The sequence below is a fragment of the Leishmania mexicana genome, chromosome 2, assembly GCF_000234665.1.
Source record: "Leishmania mexicana MHOM/GT/2001/U1103 complete genome, chromosome 2".
Lineage (NCBI taxonomy): Eukaryota > Euglenozoa > Kinetoplastea > Trypanosomatida > Trypanosomatidae > Leishmania > Leishmania mexicana.
The window spans coordinates 189,739-205,824 of NC_018306.1; the positions used below are offsets into that span (position 1 = coordinate 189,739).

The 16,086-nt window shown below is 65.1% G+C and overlaps 3 protein-coding genes across 3 annotated transcripts; all 3 read right to left on the bottom strand.

Moving 5' to 3' along the window:
• Positions 1–692: 692 nt before the first annotated feature.
• Positions 693–3,446, bottom strand: LMXM_02_0500 (conserved hypothetical protein; the record flags this gene model as incomplete). Its single annotated transcript, XM_003871599.1, has 1 exon — positions 693–3,446. One exon carries the CDS (start codon positions 3,444–3,446, stop codon positions 693–695), a length of 2,754 nt encoding a protein of 917 aa, XP_003871648.1.
• Positions 3,447–4,721: 1,275 nt separating this feature from the next.
• Positions 4,722–5,234, bottom strand: LMXM_02_0510 (conserved hypothetical protein; the record flags this gene model as incomplete). The annotated part of the gene is made up of 1 exon (XM_003871600.1): positions 4,722–5,234. One exon carries the CDS (start codon positions 5,232–5,234, stop codon positions 4,722–4,724), a length of 513 nt encoding a protein of 170 aa, XP_003871649.1.
• A 1,507-nt stretch (positions 5,235–6,741) lies between these two features.
• Positions 6,742–13,020, bottom strand: LMXM_02_0520 (conserved hypothetical protein; the record flags this gene model as incomplete). Its single annotated transcript, XM_003871601.1, has 1 exon — positions 6,742–13,020. One exon carries the CDS (start codon positions 13,018–13,020, stop codon positions 6,742–6,744), a length of 6,279 nt encoding a protein of 2,092 aa, XP_003871650.1.
• Between the last annotated feature and the right edge of the window lie 3,066 nt (positions 13,021–16,086).

A 16,086-nucleotide genomic window follows, 5' to 3' on the forward strand; every position in this document is an offset into this window, starting at 1 on the left:
TCCGCGCGAGCAAGGCGGCGCTGATGACGGCAGCGCGACGCACGCTCGGACAGATCGCCCTGACGGTAACAGAGAAAGCCATGGGTACGGCGGAGCGAGCACTGGCCACGCCAGGAATGGGAGGCGGTGATGACGCGCTGCAGTCGACGCATCGGCGGCGCGCTGCCAGGAAGCTACTCCCGGCACGTGTTCAGGAAACAAATTGGAGGAAGAGGCGGCGGAGCACGCGAGCAGGAGCGTGTGCGTGTGCGTGATCAGAGTGCACTGCGCCTCCCGGTGTCTCTGACAGGGGGAGGAGGAGGAGGAGGAGGAGGGGGGGCGTCTGTCCGTGTTGCGCTGTCATGTGTGCATGTATACGTACATGCGTGCGTGTGCCCCACCCGTCCGTCTCCCGACACGGTGCAGGTTGAGGACACGTGGAAGAGGAGGAGGGGGGGATCACAGTGGCCAAGACACGCACACGCGCAGTGGGACGACATCGGCGCCAGCGCCACTGATGCTGTTTGGGTAGGAAGGTCGTGAGACACGTACACAGAGGAGAAGAGGTGTGTGTGCGTGTGTGAGAGGGGGGGGGACACCGCGTCGACGGGGCACATGAAGATCGCAGGGGAGCGCACTTATCGCTCGCAGCGAACGGCACGGGAGGGGGGTGGCACAGGACGCAACCACAGACAGCTCCGCGCATACCTGCCTCACGCACCCACGCTTGCCTCTTGCGCGCTTGTCATGCGCCGCACGGACTCTTCGAGTAAGTGCGTCACTGCCGAAACGACGCACGCGTACGGCCGCTGCATCGCTGCCGACACAGGGAACAACGTCGGCGTAAGCGGCAGCACCGTCACACGCGGCACACAGTACGCCGAAAGCACGTGCCTCAAGCTTTGCCTGTCCGCCGGGGCGCAAGAGGACTCGCCGCACGCGCGCCAAAACGCTGACGACTCCACCAAGTCCTGCAGATACATCTGCAGGCGCGCATCATCTGCGTTGGCGCCGTCTGCGTCCTGAAGAGCCGACGTCGCACCAGCAGTCGCCGCGCAGCCATCGAGGGTGCGCAGCGGGAGAAGAGTTGCGCACACGGCTTGCAGCACAGCGGACTGCAAGTGCGTGTAGTCGTCGAAGCAGCAGCGGCCACACACAACGACCACGTCAGTGATGCAGCGACACCCGCGCCGTTCGCTCCAGGGCGCCTCAGCCTCCACCACGTCGTCACAGTAATGGTGCCACAAGCGGTATGCGTTGGCCACCGTGGACATCTCCAGCAGCCGGCCCACAGTCTTGTGGGACAGTATCGTCTGCTCGTCGAAGGAGCCCTCGCCTGACACAACGACATCGCAAGTGTGGAACAGACATCCGCGCGGGCGTCGCAGGGAGAACGCCGTTGGCTGCCCAGAAATCTGCGCGGACCTTTTTCCCGGCACCGGACGCGCGTCATCACCGCGCTTCTCCGCCGCAGTTGCCGCAGCCTGTTTGAATGGGCCACTGTCCCCATGCCTCAGCAGCTGCGCGACTTGCGAGGTCTCATACAGGCCGAGCAGACCGCCAACCACGTCCGCCCCAGGCACGTAGCGTGCCTGCAGCAGATAGCGGAAGAACCCGCTCATGCCCCCCGCGCCCCCACCGCCTCGGCGGTATAGCAGATTCTCCAGTACCGCCGCCTCTGCCACACCATCTCCCTTATCCGAGCCAGCGGCCTTGTACCTAGCCTCCCCCGCGGCATGTTGCGCGTGGGCCGCCGAAGTCGCATCAGCAGCGGCAAGGGGCCGCCACACGCTCGCCACGACACGTGCGGAAGCGTGCCGCATGCCCGCCTCCAGCGAGTCCAGAATCTGCTGCTGCTGCGCGGCAGCAGTGACGGCGCCGACCGCGGCATCCTCGGCAGCTTCTACCCCTGCACTATCCGCATGCACCCCACCAGGAGGTGTACCGGCAGCTGTGGCAGGTGACGGCGGAGCAGCGGCGCGGGGCGCGGGGCACTTCTGCGGTCCGAAGGTGTACGTTGCCCCGCGCGCGCCAACAAGCGTGTTGTCCACGTCGCAGATCAAGCACACCTCCGTGATGTAGCACGCGCTCGCAGGTGACGGTGAAGAAGGCGCCGGTAGCACGGCATGCGCACCATCGCCTTTCGTGCGCGTCGCGGTAGGTGGCGTCGCTGCCTCAGGCAGGTATGGAAAGATGTGCTGCATCTCTGCGCCGATGCAGACACGGGTAACGTGGGCCAAGTCCTCGCCACGGAAGGGTCTCGCGAGGCGCACCTCCGCGACGTCGTCAGCATGAGTCGGAGCTACATGAGTATCTGACGCCGCCGGCGATGCACGCGCGTGTCGGGCACCGTCGTGGCCACAGTCCGTCGCGCGGGCGTGGGCGGCGTCCACAAAGACCTCCAGCCCCAGTGCCTGCAGTGCACCGAGTCCGCCATCGTTGGTGGAGCTCCCGCCGATGCCCAGGAACAGGCGCACACCCCCGCAGTTACCCGGCGCGCTGTCCGGGGAAGGAGTTTTCGAGGTCACGTGCGCCTCCGCTTGTGCATGACCGGCCTCAGCCATGTACCCCAACGCGTAGCGGATAAGCTCACCTACACCGTAGCTGGTCGTGCGGCCTGGGTGTCGGTGTTGCGGACGGGCGATGCGCGTCAGCCCAGCCGCCTCTGCCATCTCAACGACAAGCACGCGTCTCTCCACGTCACAGGCGAAGGACACCCCGCGGAAAGCGGGTGTGGCGCTTCGTGCGTCACCGGTGTCCGTCGTGATGGCGGCACCGAGGGGGCCTGTGATCGGGACGGACGCTGGAACATATACACGCTGCAGGCGCAACGCGCCGTCCGGCAATGACAGGTCCGGCACGGTGTCCCACGTCATGCTCGCGTGCGTTGTGGCGTAGGTGACGCTGTCCAGCAGACCGGCGCCACCGTCGCTCATTGGTGTGTGTAGAAACCGCACCGCGTCTGCTGGGAGGGCAGAAGGGTGCTGCGCAGAAAACAAGCTTGCCGCCAGCGGCGGTACCACCAGATGCAGCGGTGAAGACGTGGGCGATGGCACCGGGACCTCCTCCGACAGCGCCGTGACTCCTGGAAGCACGTGTGCCTGCGCCGTTGCGGAGTCGTGTGTCTGGGCCCAAGCCTGCCAGTAGGCCTTCTCCACCGCCTCACCAACTTTGTCTGAGGGGAGGGTGCCCTTGAAGGTGTCGCAGGCACACAGCACATGCAGCGGAGAGGCGCCGTCGCCGGGGCGGTGATAGTGGTGGGGTGGTTCAAGATGCGGTATCGCTGCCGACAGAGCCGATATTCGAAGTGGCGGTTGCACTGGACGATGCGGGTGCGGAGCGTCCTCGTGTGCTTCGTGGGGCTTGGGCGCAGGACTTCCTGGGACTGGCGAGGCGATGGAGGGAGTGACAGCAGGCGCCGCAGCAGCGCCAGCGCCAGCGGCAGCGGCGCCAGATGACGGATCCATCGAGGACGATACCGCCAGAGTTACCGATACCGGCTGCTGTGTCGTCGATGTTGCTCTCGCGCCGCCTGCTAGCGTGGCTTATTTGGTGGCTATGCCGCTGCAAAGCGAAGAAGGCGTGTGCGTGCGCGTGTGGGGCGGGCGGAGGCCCTCGGGTGGGAGCAGGGGTGTGGAGGAGCACCGTCAACGAGAGAGGGGGAGAGAGGGAGAGACAAGTGGTATGGCGCCTGTCGGTGTGTCCAAGAGGAGGAATGCATGCAGTGAAGCGCGCTGTAGTTTGGGCCTGCTCACCGAAGCACGCACGCTTGCCGGCGAAGTCGGGTGCTGCACGGTGGGGAGGGGGGAGGGGAGTTGTCATGTCGCTGCAGGCAGACGGGCAGGGAAAGGGAGCTGATATAAGGCGTGGATAGCTCCCTACTCGAGTCTGTTCACCGAAGCGAACGGCGGACCGGCAGGGCGCGGTGTCATGCATGATCGCTGCCGAGCGAGCACCACCGCCAACCACCTCGGCCTTTTTGTTGTTTTGAAAAGGGAGGAGCTCCATGCGGGAGACGCGGCCGCGACACGTACGTCACGAAGGCGAGGCATGGCGACATCCACAGATGCGCAGAAACAGAGGGCGAAGGAAGCAGGAGCCACAACACCGCACGCACGCACGAGGCGGATCGAGCGAAGTGGACGGAGCGCCTCAACTGGACGCCAACAGCGGGAAGGGAGACGAGAGGTGAGATGCGCAGCCTCGTGCAGCAATGACGAGGGAGGCGAGCAACGAGCGTGTGCGTCCCGCGCGCGCCCCCCCCCCATGCGAACGTCCGTCTGCTTGCGCATCCGTGCAAAGTAAGAGAGAGAAGAGACCCGTCCGCATGCAGAGCGTCTGTGGACAAGAGAAGAGCGGGTGATGGTGGTGGTGGTCTTGGTGATCCTGTCATGCACGACCGGATCGTCCCCATGCCTCGCGACTTTTCCCCACCCTCCCCACCCCACGTCACACACATATATATATACATGTACATGCGCAGAAGGGTGTCCAACCAATGTGTCAGCCCCCAAAGCCGGAGAGAAGAGCGCAGCCCTTCGCATCACGCGGTGACGCGTGTGGTGCACATGTCCGTGAGTACCCCAGACGAAGCAAGCAGCAGCAAGCAGCGGCAGCAGCGAGGGAGACATGGAGGGCGGATGAGAGCAGGCGCATGTTTGCACAGGTGTTCAGACGCGGGTGCGCGACCAGTAAGCGGCAGAGAAACGGGGCACGCACCCTTCATGCTGCCGGGCAGCACCCTAATCCTCGTCCCTGTCCGGCTGCGTCGCGTACGCGTCTATCCTCCCCTCACGCAGCGCCTTCTCCAGCTCTGCCGCCGTCGGCAGCTCTTCGTTCAGCTGCTTTATGCTTGGCAGGTGGGACTCGACCTGGCGTGGTGACGGGGTGTTTCCGCCGTCCGCGTCCACCGGCTGATCAAGAAAGTCGCGCCACTCCTTGGCCGCAGCCTCCTGACGCGCCTTCTGCTCCTCTTCTGTGCCGCGTGCGTACGATTTCTTCGCATTCGTGAAGAGTGGCGCCGTGGGCGTGCAGCACGGAGAGAACGCGCAAGTCAGTGTGGCGGTTATCGTCTTAGCCCTTCGCAGACACGCACCGCGGTGAACGCTCTGAGCAAGGGAGCGGGGCTGTGGACGCACTGCCCCACCAGCGAGAGCCACAACGGATGTCTCGGCCACCGATGCCAGGCCGGGGTGAAAAGGGAAGAGGTCGCGTGTCTGCGCTCGCGTGGCCATGCGCAGCGACAGACAGAGCATCTTGAGAAGGCGCTAAAAGTGAGGAGAGAGAGGGTGATCGGATGGCAGCGGAGGTGGGCGAAACCTGTGGCACTCTCCGCTATGTATACGCAGCTGCGGTGCACTCGGGGGAAGGGTAGCGGCTTAGCTCCCCAACTCTCGGTGTCTGCAGGCTTGTGCCCGCGCCAGTATGTGAGGAGGAGGGGGGTGAGGGGGCGGGGTTTCGTGCAGTGGTTCGGGGAATGATGAAGCGACTTCGACACGATGAGCCTTGTCGTTGTCGGGGGAGGGGGGAGAGGGCAACCACTGCTGTGGATGTGCGGATATCGCACAGGCATACGGCAACTATCAAGAGGAGAGGGGGGAGAGATCAGCGTGAACCTGTGAAGGGTGCTGTGTGGAGGGAGGCAGAAGAGAGTGTGGCAGTCGTGCCGGATGTCGCTCCACAGAGTCGCGTATCATCCGTCCGCTCTCCTTGCGCTCCTACGCGACAATCGCGCCCCCCCCCGATCCACCGAGGGAGGGGGTGGGAGGAGGCGGACACATGCAGGGTTGCGCACACACACACGGGGCTCGGCACTGCCACCCTCTCCCCTCCCCCTCCGCCACCCCTTGACCTCTACTCGGTGCCTCCTCCTCCCCCTTTACTGTTCTTCGTGGCTTTGAATACTTCAAACATCGGCGTGTGAGCCCTGCGCTGTGGGAGGCGGCAGCCCCCGCCCGGTAGGCGTGCACGTATCCCCCTGCGTGTCGCTGCCCCCACAAGCGACGTGCCGCCAGCGCCTGCGTCCTTTCGTCTGTGCGGGAAAAAAGGTTCATGATGATGATAGGGGGAAAGGCAGGTGTGGGTTTAAATTCTACGGCAACCTCGCCTCCACTGTACGTCTCTCCGCACGCCTCTGGCCCTGCTCTCGCCGCTCCCCGTCCGGCACAGCCATCTCTGGCGGTGCCACGCACGGTTGGCGAAGGGCGTTGGGCGCCGCAGCAGCGTGTCCGCAGACCAACACACACACACGCACGCAGAAGGCAGGCACGTCCCTCGCCTCTCTCGCCCTCTCTGAGGGTGTGGCGTGGTGGTGGAGCTCGCTAGGCACATTGGGGCAGAGAAGGTTTGGCTGAGGAACGACAACGGTACAGTGGCCGCAGCGGCCCAAAGGGATTGCCCAGCGGAGGAGGCGCTGCGAGAGAGTCCGAGAGACGCAAGGCGAGGGGGAGAGAGGGGAGGGAGGGCGGCGGCGGCGGCGGCAACGCTCTCAAGAGGGAGAGGTTAGGGAGCCGTCCCCACCATTGAAGACACAAGCACGTACAAAACTCTGGCACACTAGAAGGCAAACAGGAGAGAAGGGCGCAGACAACGTGAGCAACGGTGCCACGCCCAACCAGCGGACGGAGCGCAAGGCACGAGCGCGCAGCACCCGCAAGCAACCATACGTGCACCGAGGAGAGGAGGAGCAGCAGCAGCAGCAGCCATCGCATACATGAAACATGCCCCCTTCCTCACACCTCCCCCCCCCCAGCACACGCCGCCTTATTCGCCGCCCCGAACCCAGTCGATTAGCTGACTGGCCACCGGCGCCCGCGAAGAACGCAGCTGGCGCTCGGGCATGGTTAAAGTAGTGGGTGGCACCACGTCGCCGCCGATGCTGTGCCGGCGGCGATCGCCGTAGCCCGCATGGTGCATTATGCTGATGTACGTGGGAGAGCGGGACCGTATACTGTAGGCGCTCTCGGCGCGGCGGAAGTTTTGGGCGGAGGCCGCCGTTGCCGCAGCGGTGGCACTGACAGGCGCTGTGACGGCTGCAGTACAGCCCTTGCGCCGTTTCGCGGGGCTCGCTGACAGAGAGGACGAGACCGCAGTCAGTCTCGACGCCAGGCGCGCGCGTAGATCGACGCGGCGCCGGCGCGGATTCGATGAGGTCTGCTGTGCTGCTGCGGCTGCGGCCGCGCCGGCACTCGCGCCGGAATGAGCGGCGTGCACACAGACAGTTGTGGCTTCGGCAGGGTCGACCACCGTCACGTGGAGGGCGTCCGCCGCGGCACTGCCGCCGTGCCGAGCAGTGCTGGCGCGAGTCACAGGAGTGTCCAAGGTGGCGTCTCCGGTGGCTGCGCTGACTGAGTACGTATTCGGCAGTGTGCTGAAGTCCTGGCGAGCAAGATCGGTAGCCATGCACGCCCGCGCGGCGCCGCGCGTCGGCGTGCAGCTCTCCGACTCCAGTCCCCATCTGCCTATGATGTGCCCATCACTCCACACGAAACCGCTGCCGCCGCCGCTGCGCGCACTGTGGCTGCCGCTATTCGGGTTCACTGAGGTGGTACAGTTGACGCCAAATCGCAGGCGCTCTTCCATGGCGCGGGTGCGGTTCTTCTGCTGGGCAAGTCGTCGCAGCAGCGCGCGCGAGTCAGCGCCCTCCAACCCAGTCGTCCCTGGTGCAGCACCACCGTCCGGATGCCTCGCTTCGTTTTCTGGAAGCGCCGGTCCATGCCGGGCACTTGCCTTGTGCGCCAGGCGGACCGAAACGGGGGTCTCACCCTCTGCCCCGGCGTGTCTGCGGTGCCGATGCTGTGGAGGCGACGAGAGGGAAGCGTCGTGGGCGTCGTGGTCCTTGTCAGGGTCCCGGCTGGAGCTGGCCTTGCTGTCCCGCAGTCGTCCGCGCTGCGCGCCGCTGTCCCGCGCGCTCTTCTGCATGGTTGTTGACGGCGACGGCGTGGTGGCTGGGGCGGCGGCAGCGGGAGAAGCGACCACAAACACCGCCGAGAACGGCTCTACAAGCTCGCCGCCATCGAGCGCGTGGTTAGATGGGTGCGACCCCGACATCGTTGTCCCCGTGTCGGCGCGAGTGGTGCCATGGATGTTCGACTCCATCGCGGCCGTCGGTGCCTCGTTATCCGCCTCCTTAGTAGGGACGATGGAAGCGGTGATGGTGGTGTCGAGAGAAGCAGAGTTCGCGCCGCTGCAGCGAGTGAAGCTCCCTCCTCCGCTGCCGGCAATCCTCGGACCCCTGGCGGAGCCGCAGCTGCCAAACCTCGAGGCGGCAGGGTTTCCGCGCCTTCCGCTGGCGGCTGTCACAGCAGACGCCGCTGCCGTCTGCGGCTTCTGCCTCGCGGATAGCGTGCGGGTTGTTGACGGCGTGGCACCTGTCTTGGACTCACCGTCGTCGCGACCCGCCTGGCCGGCTTTCGCGCTTTGGCGTCCCTTTCCCGGCGCGTCGTGCAGCCCCATGGCGCGTCGCGGCCGGCCCAGTATGCCGATCGATGACGCCGTGCGGGAAGTCCCAGTGAAGTGCAGCCTCGGTGTCCGCTGCGCGGTTGACGCCACGGGCGTGCGCGCGGCCATGGCGCTCTTCGGACCCCTTTCCTCCTCCCCCACGTCACTGTCGTACGCGTCGGTTTCCTCGCGCGTCTCGGCAGAGCCCCTCGTGCTGGCTGTGTGGGGCGCGCTCATCATCTTTGACGGGTGCCTCGGAGACATGAGAAACGCCGGGGGATTCGTGCAGGCAGCCGACACACGCCCATGGTTCGACTGCCCTGATGTGCCCTCCCTCTCTGACGGGGACGGAGGCGTCGATGAGTACGGAGAGAGAGTGCCGGAAGCGATGCGCTGATTTTCGGGCGCCTGCGAGGGCAGCGACGGCGCCGCATCGGCCTTAGCTTCCCTCCTCCACTGGACGCGACGGTAGCCGCTTGGGCCCGGGTGGGTGTGTGTACGCTCGAGCGCCGTCGGTGCCGCAGCACCACCAGTACGCGGAGATGGCGCAGGCAAACCACTGCTCCCGTCGCCGCAATGCGGCATGTGGTCACGGTAGGAGCTGCTGAGGTCGCTCGCCGGAGGAGAGGGGCTCTGTGGCCGCCTGCCTGCCGCATCTGCCGGGCAGGGGGCGACTTCGTGGCTAAAGCTGTGGGTCCGACGGCGACGTGATATACCGCTGGCGAGACCTTCTTTCATGGGACTGGATGCCGTGTTGTTCGCCAGTGTGGATAACGACTGCTCGTCAAGAGTTGTATCATCGGCGCCATCCCGTTCACTTCCGCGACTACGCTGCTGAATACTGATGAGCTCCTCAAACCGTGCCTGCAGGTCACGCCACTCCGTCCCTTTGTCGGCGCCCCAGATGGTCGCCGGGGCTGAGTGGCGACGGCTGAAGTTGCGCGTTGGCAGCACGGGCGACCCTGCAGGAACACCCGTGGCAGCTGGGAGAGTGGTCCTCTCACCGCTGGGCGCCCCTCTTAACGAGGCGGTGTCGTCGCAGGGGAAGCCCTCCCGGTCTCCTCCGTTAGCGGGTCGGCGCCGGCAACACCAGCCCGTGGCAGATGGGCAGCTGCCGCACGAGCACCCCTCGCCGCCGTCGCGGTACAGTGAGGCGTGAGAGCGGCCGCGTCGGTGCAGCAGCATCGCTCTGCCGTAGCGCGCCAGTCGTGCTTCGTACGCAGCGTCCGCCGCGGCTTCATCGGCTGAGTCATCGCCCCAATCAAGCTCCTCCTCGTCGATCGTCTCGCCGGCGGCGTTGGCGCCTGCCGTCAAGTGCCTGTCCCGACTTCCCCATCGTCGGCCCCCCCGAAGTAGACCGTCGCCGTCCGCCCGGACTGATTGGTTTTGCCGCAGCTCTCTCAGCAGCTCCTCCTCCAGCTCTAGCAGCCGCTCCGCCTCCTCGGAATCACGCTCCCTGTCCTTCGTCACATGGTCGACGACGATCACCTCGCTATCACGCCAGCACTCGGGCAGGTGCAGCCGCTCGTGCTGCTGTTCAAACGACAGCCACTCCTCTGGCCGCGCAACCGGTGGCGTGGAGCTGCGCAGTCGCTCCTCCTCACTCCGAAACGCTCCCGGGCAGGTAGCGTTGGGATGCCGCAGTGGGGCCATGGGAGGACGTCGCATGGTGGGCACTGGTGGCGCGCTCCAGCGCCGGCGCTGGTTCTGCTGCTGCTGCAACTCTGTCAAAGACGGCGGTGGCGGTGGCAGGACGTAGCGGTTTGCCAGCTGTTCCAGCTGCTGCGCGTCCTCGTCGTCCCCCTCCTCGGCCAGGCCAATGGGGGGCCGCAGCGAGATTTCCTGGGGTGAGTCATCACGATCGGCTTCCTCGGCCGACGGCGACGACGATAGGGTGAGTTGGCGACACGTCGTTACTGGCGACGTCACGGCTTGATCCGCACCCGTGGCAACGTCGCCGCTGTCAGGAAAGCACGGCGGCACCAGAGGAGATGTTGAGGAAAGGCTGGAGACAACGTTCCCCTCCACTGTAGCCGATGACATCACCGTTACCAACCCACCAGCGTTGCCGCTGCTGCTGTTGCCGGCGATGTTCTGGGTGCCGCTGCCTGACAAGTTGACAGAGGTCAGCTGGACGCTGCCGCGGTGCGCCACGCCACTCGCACGCCGCGAAACTGTTGGTGTCGGGGAGGGTGACAACAGCCACTGCCCGGACAAGGGCGAGAGCAGGTCCCCTGAGCTGCGCTGCTGCGGCTGTTGTTGACTTGTCGACGGCAGAGAGCCGGCGGAGTTCACCGCCGTCGACGTGTGTCGCGGGTTCTCCAGCGCGGCCGCTGCGCGGGGGGACCGGTTCGCCGACGCCTGCGCCGCCCCAGCGGCGTTGCTGCTGCTGCGGCTGTTGTGGCTGTTCGGCACACGGCGAGGCGAGATCCATGCTGTGCTGATTGTGCTCCCCCCAAGCGAGGAGTGCAGCTGCAGCGACGGCGGCGCTTGATGCGGCGACGTCGGGCCGAGGGTGCCTCGCGTCCTCGGGCTGCCTATCCAAATCGACGGCGGGCGCGAGAGGGGCGAGAGCGACACGCTGTCCGCGCTCTCGCTGAAGGCGCTCATCACGGACGATTCAGGAATGCCGCCGATACGGAGGCTTCCTCCCTTCGCGTGCCCAGGCAGGGCGCTGGACCACGCCGGCACGCCATCGCTCCCTGCGCCGCCGCAACCGCTGTTGAAGCTCTGGTCTGCGCCAGAGATGGTGGTCGTGAGGTAGGGCATCTGCCCACTGTGCAGGATCGGAGAAGCGGAGGCGCTCTCGTTACTGGACGACTCGGTCGCAGCAGCAGCCTTTTGCCTACCGCCGGCGCCCCCCCCCGCATCCTCAGCTGCGGTGTTCTCCGCGGCGGTGCTCGCCCTGCTGCACCCCGTGGCTGCCTCGTATGCATCCGTCCATTCGGCAGACGCGGGCAGCACGGGGGCTTCCATGGCTGGTTCACCTGCGACGACCTCCGCGTCCCCCGCTGGGTATCCCTGTCTGCCCAGTACCCCTCCGCTCCTGGCGATGGACGGGGAGTCGGTCACCCGCGACGTCACCCTTGTGTTCAGTGGCAGGCTGCCTGTGCACCCGTTGTTGCTCGTGAGGAGTTGCTCCTGCGTCATGGCCAACCGAGCCGGCGACGGCGGTGTCTTCGGCGTCGAGGAAGGGAACAGGGTATGTGAATGCGAGAGCCTAGATGGCGCCGCCAAGGTCGGCGTCAGTCCCACGCCGTCAACCCGAACGTAGGTCGGAAACGTGAGGAGCGGCGACATCTGCTGGGGCGGTGATAGGAGGCCTTGAGAGGAGGAACACATCATCGGCGAGGCAACGTCATTGCCGCCAACGCGCTTCAACGCGGGCTGGACCACGACAACGGACAATGAAAGAGTGGAAGACCCAGTGCTCTGGCTTGGCTGATGCCGCTGCGCGCGGTGAAAAGCCTCGGTGAGCGGGAGCTCCTGCTGGGAGGACGAGGCGGAGACCACCGGCGCGCCGTCTGTGTGGGCGTTAGAGCTGGCCATGTCATTGGCGCCCCCCCTACGCCTTGCTCCGGCAACAGCACCTGGAAAGGTTACAGTCCTGTTTAGTCGCGTCGGCGACGCACCGGTTGCGGCCGCCGCGGAGGCGTAGGAAGATATGTGCGATGGCAACACGTACCGCGGCAGCGAGGCGCTGCCCCGAAGAGAGGCTGTCGGAGCCCGTGTTGTTGGGGCCGAGGAAGGCGGAGAAACCGTCGCACTCTCGAGTTGGGCGACGGCGGTGTCGACACGCTGGAACAAAATCTCTTGCCTGTGGAGGCAGTTCTGGAAGCTCAGCAAGAATGCCTCCAAGGAGGCCGAGGTGCGAGCGGTGCGGGAGCGTGGTATGAACAGTCCACAGCTGGTCGTGTGTGTGTGCGTCAGCGGGCTCGACGTGATCGTCGCAACGGCGGAGGGGATGGGCGTAGGCGTCGGCTCGGTGGCCACCTCACCAGACTTCGCAACTTGACGTCGCTGTTGCGGTGGTGCGGGGGTGTCCCTGGCGGAGACGGGCCGCATCGCCCCTGATGGCCCACCAGGCGCACTGTGCACGTGAGTGCTCCGAATATGTATCTTCGATCGTTTTGGCGCTTCACGAGTCCCCGGGAGCGCGCTTGTGCGGTCGTCAGTCGACGTCGGTGGGCCGGCGGTGGTCGGTGCTCCTCCCAAAGACTCGTGTGGGGCGGGAGGGAGGTGCTGATTCGGTGAGCACAGCGTGACCGTCGAGCGAGGGCAGACTTGCGGCTGACCAACGTTGTGTCCAAAAGGTTGCGGGCGGCATCGACCGACACTGCCGCTGTCGCGTGATGGGCTCCGGCAGAAACCTCTTGCCTCCCTACCAACCGCCGCTCTGCCCTCAGCCTTACCCGACCTGGTCAGAGAGGCTGCTCTGGCTGAAGCAGACCGCACAACGCTGCCTGCTCTTTCCCTTGCCGCACTCGTGCCCGCGCCACCGGCAGAGAGGCTGCCCACGTCTTCTCGCAGTGAAGTGGGGGCAGGGGCCTTCCTGGCCGACGCCGAGCGGCCAATCACGCGGGATGGGGTCAGTGACTGCATGGGAAAAGACGTGGCGCCTCTGCCCTGGTGCGGTACAGCTCGGAATCGTTAGCCAGGCCTGCGCCACCCCAACGTACCTTGACCCCAGGTCAACGACAGATGTGGAGAGAGGGCAGCAGCAGCAGCAGCAGCCAGAGCAGATACAAGCGTGATGCGCGTGCGGTCGTCTAGAACTCTTCCAAGGACGGCACCACAAGGGAGGTGGGGGCAAGCAATGGGCGGCACAGAGAAAGGAGAGGGACAACTCAGCAGGAAACCAGGAGGGCCTTGCGGTGGCTCTGTCTGGGTATACGGAACACCAAGCACCGGGGGGAGGGGAGGGTGCGGCACACGCGCACAGACACGCACAGGTAGTGAAGAGAAAGTGCGGAGATAGCTCAGAGACGCGAGGCCTTGTCGAAGGGCACACGAACCAACCAGAAGGGAGCGGCGGGTGGCAAGCCTTCAGCAGCAAACAAAACAAAATGAACGACACGCGAAAGCAGGCGCGCACGCGGGGCACGCGTCAACGAGCGAAAGGCTCGAAGAACCGAAAGGGTGCGCTCCTCGCACAGGCACACAGGCAGGGAGAGACAGGGAGAGCTGAGAACGAAATGGGGGGAGGGGGGTGGGGTGGAAAGGGCCGGGGCGAGGCAGATAGGCAGGCAGGCACCAAGGGAGGGACAAGAGAAAAACACACGCACACGCACACGCACACGGACTTTACTTTCTCTGAGAAGGGCACACAAGTAAATGAAGGGACGCGTACGAGTTCGAGCGTGACGCTGGCCTCGGTGGGGTGCGTGTGTGGGTGTGTGTGCGTGAGCTCGTTCAGCACAAGGAGAGGGGAAATTATATTTTGTGGCGGCGGCGGCGGGGCGGGAGGCCGAGAAGCAGAAAGAGTTGCCGGTGCGCTTAGGCAAGCGCAAAGCGAGGGCGACAGCAAGAGTCCCCTACACACACCCACGCACCGTCTGCCTGCCTGCCTGCCTGCCTGCCCGCGCTGCAGCGTGCGTGAGGACGGAGAGGGAGACTGGAAGAAACCCAATGATAAACCACAGCGCACGGGGAGGGACTGCGTCTGTGTTCTGGTGTGTACCTTCTTTGTTTTTCTTTCAGCCCCTCCTCGCTGCTCTCGATGTCGTGCTCCCCCTGTCGCTGTGAGGCCGTCGCGGCGGGGGCGGGCGGGCGGGCGGGGGGGGGGGGGCGAGTGTCTACGCCGTCGCACGACGACACAAGGAAAAAGAAGATAGGCGAGAAAAAAATGCCAAAAGCAGAAGAAACGCTTCCCCGGGTGCGGCAGATGGCAGATGGCAGATGGTGACCCGACAGGGGGGGGAGGGGGGCAGCAGCAGTGATAGGTGGGTAGATAGGTAGATAGCTGTGTGTGTGTGTGTGTGTGTGCCGAGATGAAGGGGTGTAAGGCAGGGATGCGCGTCGGCATGCACGTGCAGTCCACGATCCGCACACTCGCTGAGATGTCTATCTCTCTATCTATCTCACACGCACACACACATGACCGCACATGTGCGTACAGGGGCACGGGTTACGCGTGTGCTGCCCTCGTGTGCTGGGGTGGGGGGTGGGGGGTGGTAACGGAGAAAAAAAAAGAAAATGAGCGCGCGCGAGGGAGGGTGTGTGTGGAGTGATGAGCATCTGCGAAGTCTCTGTGTGTGTGTGTGTGTGTGTGTGTGTACGTGCGTGTGTGGTGTGTGGGGGGGAGAGAGAAGGCGCGGGAAGGTTCGAAGGCGAGAGAGGGAGAAAAGGTAGGCCTTCGACACGCACGAGGTGGTGACGGCAGTGTTGAGCATCGTCGTGGCGTTTTGTGCCCCGCGTGCCCCTTCACGGGGTGGCGACAACCCGATGCACGCACGCATCATGGCAAACGACTTTGCTTTCGCGCACAGGCGAGAGGACTCGGCATGCGGCACGCACACGCGCGCACATATATATATATATAGATTTGGGCACGCTCCGCAACGTTGGCGAGAGAGAGAGATGCGAGTAGGGGGAGGGGGGTAGAGGAGGAAGGGGTCAGCCGGATGCACCGTCCCCCGTGTGTGTGTGCGCGCGTGTGTACTCTCATAGCATCCACTGTACAGCACTCCCCCTCTCGCGTCGACCTGGTGGAGGGAAGGGGAAACAGCATCAGCGGTACCGGTCGGAGCCTCGCCGGCTGTGGTGAGACCTACACCTATGCAGACGAGCTTACCCTCGTGTTTGACGGGCTGGATGTGCTTTGGCACGGACCCAGTGGCGAGGAGGCGTTACTGCAGTGGGTGCTGGACGAGTACTCTGTTCTACTAAAGCAGCGCATGGCGGTCGCCATGGCGCAGTGGACGTCGATGGTGCACGCCAGTGACACCAGCACTGGCGCCGCCGGCGAGTCCTCCTCCAAGGGGAACAAGATGCGGCGCCAACTACCGAGCGAGCGTGTACAGGCGTAGCATGGCGGAGGCTGCTCGCGCTCGACAAGAGGGCGGATACGTCAAGAGAGGGAGAGAGAGACACGCGAACGGCTCCCCGCTTTTTCCTCTCTACTCCACGCACATGCACACGCACACGCACACGCACACGACACACGACACACGACACACACACACACACACGGACGGACGGCCCCCCTTCCCCTTTCCCCTTCCCCCGTTCATCTCGGATGGGCCCTCTATAGTATTTTGTTATCCCCCTCCCTCCCCCCGCGGCGCTCGGTTTCTCTCGCACATGAGCGCGTGGTTTCTCCTCTGCCCCCCCCCCCCTCCACCCCCATGCGCACCTCGCCTGTGAGCCTACGTGGGACGGCCACGTGACGGGACGCGCCATTCACAGGCGTCCTGGGGTGGCGGAGGGGTGCGGGGTAGTGGGGGCGGTGGGGGCGTGCTCAGCGAGCAGCAGGAGGTATCCAGGTGTTGAAGTGCGCTCTTCTTACACCTCTCTCCCGCCCGCCCGTGTCCACCGGCGAATCGTCCGTCCGCCCATCGACACACGGTCGTCGTCGTCGTCATCTCTCTCTATCCTGTTATTCGAACAGCCCTCTTCGGCAGACAACGCACAGCAGAGAAGTTTTAGGACTCCTCTGTCTCGGTGCAT